Here is a 12,743-nt window from a genome sequence, read left to right on the forward strand (position 1 = left end):
TGCAGGAAAGTACGAAAGAAACTATTAGTAAGTGGAAAAGGAATATTGTGAAACAGATGTAAACATTCAGGAAGAACTACCATCTTGATGATGGCGATGCGACCAGCCATCGAGACAGGGAGCTTAAGCCATCGCTCCACTTGTGTTTTCAGCATATTTAACGCTGGGCCATAATTAAGTAGAATAATCTGCTCAACCTCCATGTGGACTTTAATTCCCAAATATTTAACTGAAACGTCGCACCATGGCAGAGAGAACCCATAATCCTGTTTGACAGTGCAAGGAGTTAAAAGGGAAAACTTCAGATTTGCGCCAATTTATACAGAGACCAGCGAACCCTCCAAACCTAATAAGTTCTCTAACTATTGGTGCAAGATTCTCTTGGGGATGCCGCACATAAAAAGTGATATCATCTGCATAAAGTGATATCAAAAGAGGGCCTGTTTTAAACTGAAGTCCCCTGTGCAGGTGCTGTTCATGCAATCTTCTAACCAGGGGGTCAAGTGCTATGATGAAGAGCAGGGGAGAAAGCGGGCATCCCTGCCTAGTACGCCGAGTTAATGTGGGCTTCGAGGACCATGTACCATTTAAACAGAGTCTGGCAGAGGGTAAAGTATGGAGGAGAGAGGTGAGATCTTTGTATCCTTTAGGCATGCCCATTTTGCTCATAATGGCCAGAAGAAATGGCCATCCTAGAGTCAAATGCCTTTTTTGGTATCAAGCACCGCCGCACGTCTGGCAAGATCCTGTGCAGCACTGCAATCAGAGTGCGCAGATTTAGGTCTGTTGACCTATGCGGACCAAAGCCTGATTGTACCAGAGAGATAATTTGCTCTAAAAGAAGGGCTAGCCGCATTGCCAGCATCTTGTCAAGTATTTTGTAGTCAAGGTTTAATAAACAGAGAGGCCTATAAGAGCCACAAACCAGCTAGTGCTTACCAGATCTAGGGAGAAGAATAATCACAGCTTTGTGCAGCGATGGAGCACTTTATGTTCAACTGCCTCTTGGTATACTTCCAGAAGGTTTGGAGCCAAGAGAGTTTTATATGCTTTATAAAAATAGCCAGAAAACCAATCTAGGCCCGGAGCCATTCATGGCATTGATAGTGCTGATAATTTCTTCTGTGGATATAGGCTCCGCCAAGAATTGTTGTATGTGAAAACAAGGAAAGCTTGGGTCCTGTACTTCCCTGACTGGACTACCCAAATATTGAAATCGCAGAAAGGTGTCAAGGGAGGTTTTTTAAATATTCGCGATAAACCGGAGACCACTAGTTCTGAGGTTTTTGAGTGCTGCCGGTTTGAATGAGAGGAGACAGATGATTTTCTAACTGCCTTCACATCGCTGAGATGAAAGGAAACAGTCAGGATTATTGCAGAAGAAATTCACGGCGATGCCCCATCGAGCACCAACTACATTTCACGAGTCTCAAGATCCTGGACCATTTTTAAATCATTATCAAGAGCTTCAACACAGCCATAAAATGTAAGCTTCGATTAATACTATGAATTGAAGAACAGATAATGGACATCTGTCTGCAGCACAATTGAGAGCCCAAACCAAGTCAGACTCCTGAAAAGAATCCCGGAATTGTTGGGGATTTGAAACGCTTTGACTGTTGAGTGGGGGGGAAGGTAGAACAGGGTGTGCCACGAGGGGACTGAATAGAAATTATTTCCCCCTTGTTCTAGGTTGTCAACACCCTTAAGTAGGATATGCATCTCCACCCTCCCACAGGCAGGATAGTAGATGTGTCTTTGAATGAGCAATGCCCCCCTTGTGTTTTCAGTGAAAATGCAGGACTTGTTTAATTTCAGGCTGGCACACATAATTTATCAATGTTTGTCTTGTGATCATTGGTTTGTTGTATATATTTTTGACACAAATAACGTTTGGTATTATGTATATTGTCTCACAAAAGAAATGGTTCTAAATCACGCATACAAATGTGTTGCAATTATGTGATTCACTAATGTGGTGTTTCCTTTTAAAAGACATGTCCAATTGATTTATGAATGTCTTTTTGAATCATCAAAACTAAGCAGAATAAATGCTCAAAAACTTCGGAACTAGTGGTCTCAGGTTTATCGCGAATATTTTTTTAAAAACTCCCTTGACACATTTCTGTGATTTGAAGAATTGTTGCATGGCAACATCAAACTAATACCAGCTCAGTTCCTCCAGTATTTTATTACGGTCCTCCACGCCATGTGCTACCCGCGACAAGTACAAATTGGTATAGTATTCAACCGGTTCGTCCCGTATGTTTGCAGTGTTTAACATTAAATTGCCAGTAATGCTTGGGAAGCTAGTACTGTATGATTGACCCGCCAGGAGCCTCAGCTTAATGCCTGGCAATAGCAGAATTACTGAGAAAATGTGTTTCCCTCTCCGCTGCCTCACGGAATTCAGCTAAAAGAGTCAACCTACTACCAAAAGTAGCAGGAACCGTCCATGCTGCCTGGTCCCGATCAAGTGAATCCAAATGTTCTTCTAGACGGAAAAGCGTACATCTCAGGTGTCTTAGGACCCGGCATGTTTGGAAATACAAATCCCCCTCAAGTAGGCTTTAATGATACCTGGGATAGACTGAACAAGTATACTCATACAAAATATCGCCAGCGGCTACAAGCAGAGCGATTTTTAGCCTGGATATTGCGCAAGGAACAGGCTCCCCCTTTCGTTACCTGTCTTAGAACTCAGATAGGCGAGCTAGTCTATGCTCGAGCGACTTTGCTGGAAGTGTTCCGGCAACACTTGTAGGCAGTATACAGGGCGGATCCCCTGGTATGTGTGGACCTATATATTCCTTTTCTGGAGGGCCTACAATTGTGACAAGTGTCTAAAGAAGTTAGGACGGAGCTGGGAGCGCTAATCACTGCGGAAGAACTGATGGAGGCAATAGCGGAAATACCTAGGGCCAAGGCTCCGGGAGGCAACGGATTGCCCATTGAGTATTATCAAGTATACTCGGCGGTGCTGGTCCGACCTGTGTTGCAAACCTTTAATTAGTCCTTTAATAGTGGACTATTGCCCCCTGCAATGCGTGGGGAAGAACTTTGTCTGATTCCAAAACCGGGTGGTGATGTACAGGACCCGGCGGCATACCGACCGCTGACTATGATTAATTTGGATATCAATATTTTATGTTAAGTACTGGACAATGGTCGGGACCGCATATGGCTCACTGACTGCACGAGGATCAGTGCAGCTTTATCTGGGGCCGTAGTACATCAATGAATGTGCAATGGCTGGCTCATGCACTGCACGAGTAGCAAGGGGCCCCTGAGGAGATGGCACTAGTGTCCATCGACCGTGAAAAGAGGTTTGAAACTGTGGACTGGGGGTATTTGCTGGAAATCCTTGGAAAGTTGGGGTTGGGGCCGCATTTTTGTAAATTAGTAAAAATACTATATACAAATCCCACGGTGTGTGTGCAAATGGGTCAAGCATGGTCGGCGCAATGGTCGTTGGGGCGGGAAACGCAGCAGGGTTGCCAGCTGTTGCAATTGCTGTTTTCTCTGGCTAAAGAGCCCATGTCAATATGAACAAGACAGGAATTGGGCCGCTGGGGCATACAAATTGGGCACAGTACGCACCTCATCTCGCTTTATGCTGATGATGCTTTGTTCTATGTTACATTTCATCGTGAGGCTATACCGCAACTGCTGAGGTTGATGGACCAGTTTGCGACTTATTCAGGGCTGTGTCTAAATAGGGGTAAATCCTTGGCGTTCCCCGTAGCGGGGATGAAAGAGATTGAGGCTGGGGACCTGCCTAGACTGGGACTGAAATAGGGGACAGAACATTTTAGATACCTACGGGTACAGGTGGCTCTTGGGGATGCTAGGCTTACCCAGCTGAATATGAACAGAGTGGTTGAGTCCCTGAGGCGCTCGGTGGAATGCTGGAACACACTGGCATTGTCACTAATCAATCAATCAATCAGTAAACTTGTAAAGCGCACTACTTACCCGTGAGGGTCTCAAGGCGCTGAGGGGAGGGGGGCTGCTACTGCTCGAAGAGCCAGGTCTTGAGAAGCCTTCTAAATGTGAGCAGGTCTTGGGTCTGCCGCAGATGGGTGGGGAGGGTGTTCCAGGTCTTGGCGGCGAGGAAGGAGAAGGCTCTGCCCTCGGAGGTCGTTCGTTGGATGCTTGGGACGGCGGCGAGGGCGAGGCTGGCGGGGGTGTAGAAGATGGTTGGGTTAGGTACAACCTTTCACTAGAGAGGTCTTCCCCTCCTTTTCTTTGTTCCCCTACTTCGGCACAGTTAGTTAACTGGCACCACTGACCACTATGTGGTCAATTGGAGTATTTTTTGTGATTTATATACTACTTATGGAGGATATACTACGGTAATAACCCTCTCAAACCCTCTAGGTATTGGGATCTCTCCAAGCACCTTTTTGTGTTTACATATTAATGACACCTACCTTACGTTTGAGCAGGCGTCTGAGGGATTCGGCCTGGGTCAAGGGCAATATCTTCAATATGCTGGTGTGATGCAAGTGGTTAAGGTAACATGGCCTGTGTATCCGGATATGCCATGGACCACGGAAACCTTAGATATATTGCTAACATGAGGAGGAGGGCGCGGATTGGTGTCTTTGTTGTACAAGGCTATGAGTGTTGATTGGGGATCATTGACCCTTAGGACATGGGATGCGTGGAATGTGGATTTGCAGGAGATGTTGCAGGAGAAAGGAGTGGGTGAGAGCATGCACAATAACGCGCAAGGTGTCCTGCAATGCCCAGTTGAAGTTGCTGCACTATAATGTTTTGCAATGAGTGTACATGACTCCGGTGAGGCTCCATCGTATTGATGCCACCCGCACACATGAATGTCCTTATGTCATGAAGCCCATACGGGGTTCATGCATCTGGCGTGGAGGTGCCCAGAAGTTCATCAGGACTGGCTTCAGGTAGTAGCACGACTCCGTGGAAGGGTTGGAGTTGCACTGGAGGCTACGCCTGAGCAGTGTCTTCTAGGGTTGGTAACGCAGCGCAAGAAGAGAATAATGGCCAACAAGTTGATACAGCATGCGCTGCTATTGGCTAAAGGTAGGGTTGCCATTTGCTGGATGGATGTCCAAGGCCCCTCTTTTGTGGATTGGCTGAGAGATGTAGGAGAGTGGTCACTGGCTGAGGAATTGCATATTAAGGCATGCCGTAGAGACAACAAGCTGAAAGAGCAAGTTGGAGAGAGCTGTCTAGGGCACTACTGAACTCAACGGGGTTAGGCTGTTAACAGTCTAGTGAGTCCGATGGGGATAATAGTATGTAGCAGGTGCTTGTGTCAACTCTAACCCTATATTTTGTACAAGTTGCTGTCTCTGCTGCTAGGCCATTAAAATTGTGTGAAGTATATTTAATTGTGCTAAGTGCTTGGGACTCTTAAGCGTGAACTGAAAACAATTTCAACCTCGACCCTGTGCCTCATGAGAACAGTCCAGTCCGAACTGCCAAGCCATGTCTTTCCTGGACCGGAGGCACAGGGTCAAGGTTGATTTGCATATGGCCATGTCTGAACTGGGGTGGTGTGGAGTGCAAAAAAACGATGGATTTAGGCCCAGATCTCTGTACTACGGTGAATGTATGACATTGTTCTGCATTCTGTCCATCAACTGTTGTTTTTGTATTATTCTTAAACCTCAGCACTCCTTAGTATTAGAATAAAGAATCAAGGAGAACATAAGAAAACGCTCATAAAACATATTTTCCTATAAAACCTAGGCATCAAAGTGTGGGTAAAGTACAGGTAATAAGCATTCTGTCCATCAACTCTTGTTTTTGCAGAGGTTTATGAATAGACATTATATCCCCGTCCCTTAAAAATCTTGGACATTTCTAGACTGCTGGGTTTAAAAGGTTTTCACAGTATCACCTACTGGTTGAGGAAGTGGGGTTACTCAATAATAACAATGGAGATGGTTTCCACTTACCCACTTGCCTTCATTCAACTCTATTGGTTTTGATTACACTTTATAAGACTGATTTGTGCAGTCATTGTACTTATTGTTGTAATTATAGATAAGCTAATAAAGAAATGCAACACCAAAAAAACTGTGACAATGGGACCAATGGGTGGGGCTCTAAACTACTGAAAAAGTACTAAAACGTCTCACAATAGACAGCGTACTTGTTTGCCTTAGGCGAGACCCAGTGCTTATTTTTAATCAGTGGTTGCTGGTTGGGGCCACCGGCATTCATTTTTGAGAACTGGTAACTTATTTTTCATTATCAGGAGCAAGAGAAGGAAAAATGCACAAACCGTAAAAAGGAGAAAGAAAAAGGTGGAAAAAACGTTACCCAGGGAGAAAACAGGAACCTGCAACAGTGAGTTAAAGGGGCACAGTGTGTCTGGCACTGTATAAAGGAGGCCTCACGAGGATTCAGAACTATCCAGCCTTGGTATTCGGCGCACTGATATTTTATAGCGCCGGCGGCGTGCTGCTGAGCAGGGCCATGGGCACCGGCACTCTTTTTTCAAATTAAGCACTGGCGAGACCTCCTAATAAAATGTCTCCTTCCTTTTTCAAACACAATTTCGAAGCTCTTGGAAACTGCATTATTAGAGGACAGTCAGATATACAATTTTCAGCAAGTACAACACTATCTGTGCTGGCATATTTATGCATTTGTCTTCTCATGGTGAACTAAAACGCATTTTGATTTCCTTCTGTGCCTTATCTTAAATTCTATAATGCTTTTGCAAAATCATCCAGGAAATGAACCAAAACACAGAGAGCATTAACTTCCACTTATAGCAAGAAATGAGCAAGGCAAAAAGCCGAAGCGATCTCCTCAGCAGGCAGTCAAGAATGAACTGAAGAATTCCCTACCTTAAATGTGCCATTTTGATTTTTCATAAACGAAACCAGAAATATGTCTACTGGAAGAAGGGCGGAGGTGATGAGTGCAATTGCCAGAGCAGAAATTGATGTAATAGTAGAAATAACTTCACTTTCTCGTTGACTTTGGTACTTGCGAATATATACCCAACAGAATGCCAGAATAGCCTGAAATGAGAAAGAGCAAATTTTAGTTTTGAAATTGATCAGCAGATCACCGTCTCATTAATTGGTAGGTTCCAAAGACATCACAAAACTGTATAAGTGCTAGAAAACAGTTGTCACATTGTTTTGAAGCCTCAAGATTGTCATTTTAGCTACACTTATTAAATTTTCACAAATGCTGTTATGTATATCAATTCTCAGATCATTGCAATCACCCAGTCGCAAAATTATTCAGTTTGATACATTTCTTCCAATTTTGACAGCAGAAAAGCTAGCAAGAAATGGTAAAACTATAAAGGTACACAGGCAGACTGGTTCTGAAGCAAAGAGCAAGTACCAAACAGAATCAGAAGTTTGTGACCTTTAGTTCTATCACGTATTAGTTGACCTCTTAAGATGACAGTTAATCAGTACCGGACCCAACAGGGCTACTTCTGAAAACTAAGCGCCATTCCAAATGTCCAGTCAGCTAATGCTCCCCTTAAAACTATAAAACATGTAGCGACAATAGACCTATGAAACATGAAGGAGACCACTACAGTTTGTGGAAATGACTGAGAGGCTTTTGAAGGGGCTCCTTGGTAAAGTAAATGGAACCCACCAGAATTACTGCCACAATAACATTAGTCATAAATACCAGCTTCTTTTTTAGGTCGAGCCTGGGCAGCACATGGGCTGCTCTGCGAGGCATGCTGTATTCAAGCAGGGACTTGAGGCTCCGCCCCCTCTCCACCCATATTTTTCATTGGCTTGTGTCACTGTCCATTGTAAACTGTGCCTGTTCATTGGTCAATAGGCTTAGTAGTTCCTTAGTATCACCGCGTCTCATTTTGTACCCTCCCATGGCGACACCGTCTGTTACGTGTGTTGTTACTCGGTAGGCTTTAATTACACTGTCCGAGCACTATTTTCTCAAATAGTGTTCACATTCACTCATAATGTTTTTATATTTATTATTCATATAGCAAGGGTGCCGAACGCCTTTGCAAAACAATAGGTCTCGCATTAGTGAGAGTTTCAGCAATTGGCTTTGTAAATGACATTGTCTTTTATTTATCTGCTTTAAAACACATAAATAAAAGGCATTGTCATTTAGAATGTCAATAGCTCAAACTCTCGTATATGCAAGACCTATTACATTGCACTTGCTTGTTCTATTTAGACAGTCCATCCACCATGCTTAATAGAAAAGTAGGGACAGATTTGCAAGGGGTCTTCCTGGGACAAAGTCACACAAATTCACGCAAAGCAGGGTAGGGTATTAATATATAAAAAAAGGAAACACTCCATACATGAGTTAATGTGCCCTTACTGTAAAATAAAAGCCAAAAGCTATTTCACTCTGAATGCATGGCTAGACTTTTCCCGAAGGCCTAGTGGAACTAAAATATTTATTTTCCACTCCTGAATACAAAAGGGCTTGAAAATACTTAAAATACATTTCCTGCCATGTTGTTTTAAATCGGACATAATGGTCAAATAAGATTTTTGATAACATAAGCAGGATATTGACTTTGTAAATATGTACTTTGGTTGCCAGATATGACTTAAAAACTGTTTTGCCAATCATACCACCTCCAGAGCTGGAATGCACATTTTTGGCTGAGAGAGTTAACAACGGTGGCTCAGAGGACAATGGATTGTTTCTGGGCCCAGGAAAGGACAATGGATGTTAACTGCTGACCACTTAGCAGACATTAGATATTTGAGAGGGAACAGGAACAGTTGGCAGAACAAGGGGCTGGAAGAACGAAGGAGATGGGATGCGGCCTCACTGCCGAATTTAAAACCAGGTTTACATCCTGACATTGGCTCAACATCCTGTGAAAAAAACATCTGATCTTGTGAAACCGTAATCTGGTGCTTATGTAAAAAAGCACTTTTATGGATTTGGGCCAAGTTTCCACTTTATAATACTGCAAAAGAAAAAAAGGTCAGCTTTATTCAGCACCACCTTGAATTGAGATACCATTCACAGGACTCTCCTAGGCAGCCTACCCGGTGACAGTAGTGGGGAAAACATTTCTGTCTCCTATCACACTCCAGAACTGGAATACACCTCCACATCTAGAGTCAAAGGTTCTGGCTCAGAGGACAATGGCTCTTTGGGTCCAGAATAGACCAATGGGGGTTAACTCCTGACCACTTATCAGGAATTAGCTTTCAGGGAGTGGACAGGAACAGGTGACCGAACAAAGGGCAGCTTTAACACTACTCTTTTGACGTGAGAGAAGATGCCAGGGAGGGATTCTCCTACACATACTCAGGACCCCATTAGACATTCACGCTACAGCCACAGTAAGAGGAGCAAAGAGTAGGTCCTGGTCCACCATAGTGCTCAACATTTTCCAAGCACCTTTGGCCGTAAAAGTTTTTAAAAAATCATATCTCATGTTCCCTTTAACCTGTTTGGATCATCTTGGTGTCCTTTTGCTCACTACATTTTCCTCTATTGAATGCGTTGAGAATTGTATTGTGCTGTGCTTTTTGGTTTGAAATTGTTGGCACTGCTAGAACTTATTACTCACTTCCATTGTTCCATGTAGCATGCGCGTCTGAGTGGGCGTGCACACTGCCTTTGACCAGCGCGCGCACACACTCTCCCACAGCGAGCACTTCACAGCTCCATGCAAGAACAAGAGATTGTGTGTGAGCAGTGCGACAAAAAGCTCACTTTCTTGGAGCTGAACTGCAGTGACAGCGAGTTTTCAAGATCGGGTTGAAGAGCAGAATGCGTGAGGAAGGACTTGAAAGCCTTTCTCTTACGTGCATGGGTTTTGCTACATTGGATGACAGCACTGGGCGCAGACAGATCTCTTTTATTATTATCGAGTGGGGGGGCTGCAAGAATTCAGCAGCAACAGTGGCCTCTGGGGGCCTGATGTAGCGGAGAGCTGATAAAACTTGATATAAGTTATCTGTTGTAAAGCGCTGGGTAAAACTGCACAAAATAAAAGGTGGATTCTGCCTGGAACCAAAATCTAATCACATTCTTTCAGAATTAAGCCCAAAGCATTAACCTTTGATGGCACTAAGAGATATCAATCTAGTGGCTGAAGTGCACAGCCTGAAACTGGAAAACCTGGGATCAGTTTCTGCTTGACCAGATTGTGTGATCCTAGGCAAATACATTTTCACTGAGCAACTTTTGTGTTCGTTATCACATACAAGACCATTTTCAAATAATTAAATCAGGATATGTGCTGTACAAAAAAAAAACTTTTCTTGTGTATGATTTAATAGCTTATAACGTTGTTCTATCTAAAATAGGAATCTAGGCCTTATTTCCTGCATATAACTGCCATGCCTCTTTGTTCACTTATAGCATACTCATCAGGGCTCAGGTTGGCAGGTTTTTCAGTTCATGTATAAAAACTTTCACTTTTTAGAAATACTTTACAAATGTATTGATGGGCTAAGGTGAAATGCTTCTGTGTGTTGAAGAAATGCTCTTTCTTGCATCCAAAAGACAACGTATTATAATCTAACGTAATGTTTGTAGCGCAATTTAGATGGCAAATATTTTCAGGGCTCGGCTTGTACAGCAATTCTTAGAGCCAGAGTCAATCCTTGGCTCAGCTCTCCCTGTTAATTAGTTGGCTCACCAAACTTTATTCACTATTCACTCTGCATTGGACTGCAGAAAGTTGTTCATTTGTTCTTAATCCCTTGCTATGGTACAAAGCGTCCGCACCTCAGTCTGTTTCAGGTGTCAAGTGTGCTGCCAGCAAAAGAGAAAAAAGCATACTGGTCACCATGGATGGCTTTAAATGGAATGAAAAAGAGGGGAGTCTCTAAAAGAGGCACAGCAAAAAAAAAGTGTAACTGTTACTGGGGTTTGTTGAAGGAGTAGGGGTCTTTATAGTGTCACAATCACATGCTCAATTGTAAGGACTGCAATTTACGTTCACCTTGTTTAAAATGGCACTTATCATGACTATCCATGCATTACATAGCGACTTTTGCCCCTACTCCTCATCTTGTAGGATTTCACCCCACAATCAATTCACAAGTAGAGGCAGTGTCTTATGCAGACTGTGAATTAGAGACACCCAATTTTAGCTTCAAGGATTCCAAGCTAAGGTGCTCAATGTCACAGTCTGAGGCCAGTATGTGTTTTAATTCGACTTTGATAGCCAGAGTCAAACAGTTCTCAAAATTGTTCAAAATCACAGACACACTTTGCCCTATTTGTATTTCACCAGTATGACGAGAAAAATACTTTCACTTGCGCTTCCAGCTTCATGGTGGCTCAGCAGATATCAATGCCACTGAGTAGAGCGATATAGTGGGTCTGTCCAGGAGTGAGGAGACACTGATAATGTTGCTGGACAGATTTAGTGAGGAGATAATGTGCAGCTCAAAGTCCACAGACCTAACACCCGTGGAGGTCCTGGATTCCATGAAGGAGAGCCTGGTAAGGGGAGCTCAGGGGCTGAAGGGAAAGAGACTCGGGGGTAGCAAGGCAAGAAGGAGAAAGTATAGCAGAAGAAAATCAACAGACGTCATGCCAAGACCCCATACTCTTACTGGGCCATGATCACCCTAATGATTCAGAGCTTCAAGGAGTGGCTCACACTCTTGCAGGTAAGACGACCACCACTCTCTTCGTTATTCACTTATGACTTGTTCGCCATTAGGATTGCTTTGGAGGATGTTTTCCAATCATATGTTGTGACAAATACCACCTACCTCAACCCCCTTTTCTGGGCCCATAAAGATTACATTAACTATCTCTAACCCTTTCAGGGTATTGTCGCCAGGCCACCACTTTACCTTCAGCAACAAACAACTTATAATGGTCGTATCCTTTTCTAAACCTGGGGTACAGGTGCCACTAGAGTAAACAATACGTGTCATGACTAAGTGTATCGACATTACAAAACTGTCTCAAAACCTTATTAAATGTAGCTGTAAGTGTGAACTGCACCTGTTTTCGCTATTGCTATTAACAAAAGTTTGGAGAGCTGATTGCTACATATTTACATAGCTGAGCCCAGCATTCGCATGCCTCATTGGATCCTTGGTGCACATAGACATGATTCCAGTGCACAGGGATCTTACACTGCCGCACACAGTGGAAAAAAATTAGAGGGAACATTGCTCACTTCTATGGGAATTACTTGCTGCTTTTGCCATAACTACCATGGCTTGAGCTGAGATTCTCTCAGAACGGTTTTTGACCGAACAACCAAATGAATAGCCCCATTCATGTCACACTGGTTCTGGACTATTACTCCCCATGGATACTTTCACTTTATTCAGTTGACTTTTAATTGATTACACAGCCATTACTGCTACGTGGAGGGTGGCCATTAGCTGACGTTTGCTGGTAGTTACATTGCATATCGTGTTCCACGACCTTTGTCGAGTATCTGCTACTTCTGTATGCAAGACTTTATGATTAAACTTTCTGTTTAAACAAGGACGAATATTGTGTATTTTTGGCTTCTTAACATCAAATACCCTATAAGTAGATCTGTAACCTACCAACGAACACATTCTCATTTCTAAAAGCACGTGACAAAAAAGAAATACAACTGATATTGTTAAACAAGAAAAACGAGAGCAGATAAAGGTCAAAATAAAGAATAAAATAAAAAATCGCATTTTACAACGATATGCAAAAATACTATGGGCGCAAAACAAATATTTTATTTGGATGCTTCGGGGGCACAGGCCAAGATGACTGAGAAGCAATGAGTTAACAAAGAATGAAGTGTTACA

The 12,743-nt window shown here is 43.2% G+C and overlaps 1 protein-coding gene across 1 annotated transcript in view; it reads right to left on the reverse strand.

The window, feature by feature from the left end:
• Positions 1-12,743, reverse strand: part of LMBRD1 (LMBR1 domain containing 1) — a 686,985-nt gene that overhangs the window by 573,003 nt on the left and 101,239 nt on the right. The window contains exon 2 of the mRNA XM_086926465.1: positions 6,843-7,019. Coding sequence (XP_086782591.1) covers positions 6,843-7,019 — 177 coding nt within the window. The remainder of the gene's footprint in view (positions 1-6,842; positions 7,020-12,743) is intronic.

The sequence above is a fragment of the Lissotriton vulgaris genome, chromosome 6 (genome assembly GCF_964263255.1).
Source record: "Lissotriton vulgaris chromosome 6, aLisVul1.2, whole genome shotgun sequence".
Lineage (NCBI taxonomy): Eukaryota > Metazoa > Chordata > Amphibia > Caudata > Salamandridae > Lissotriton > Lissotriton vulgaris.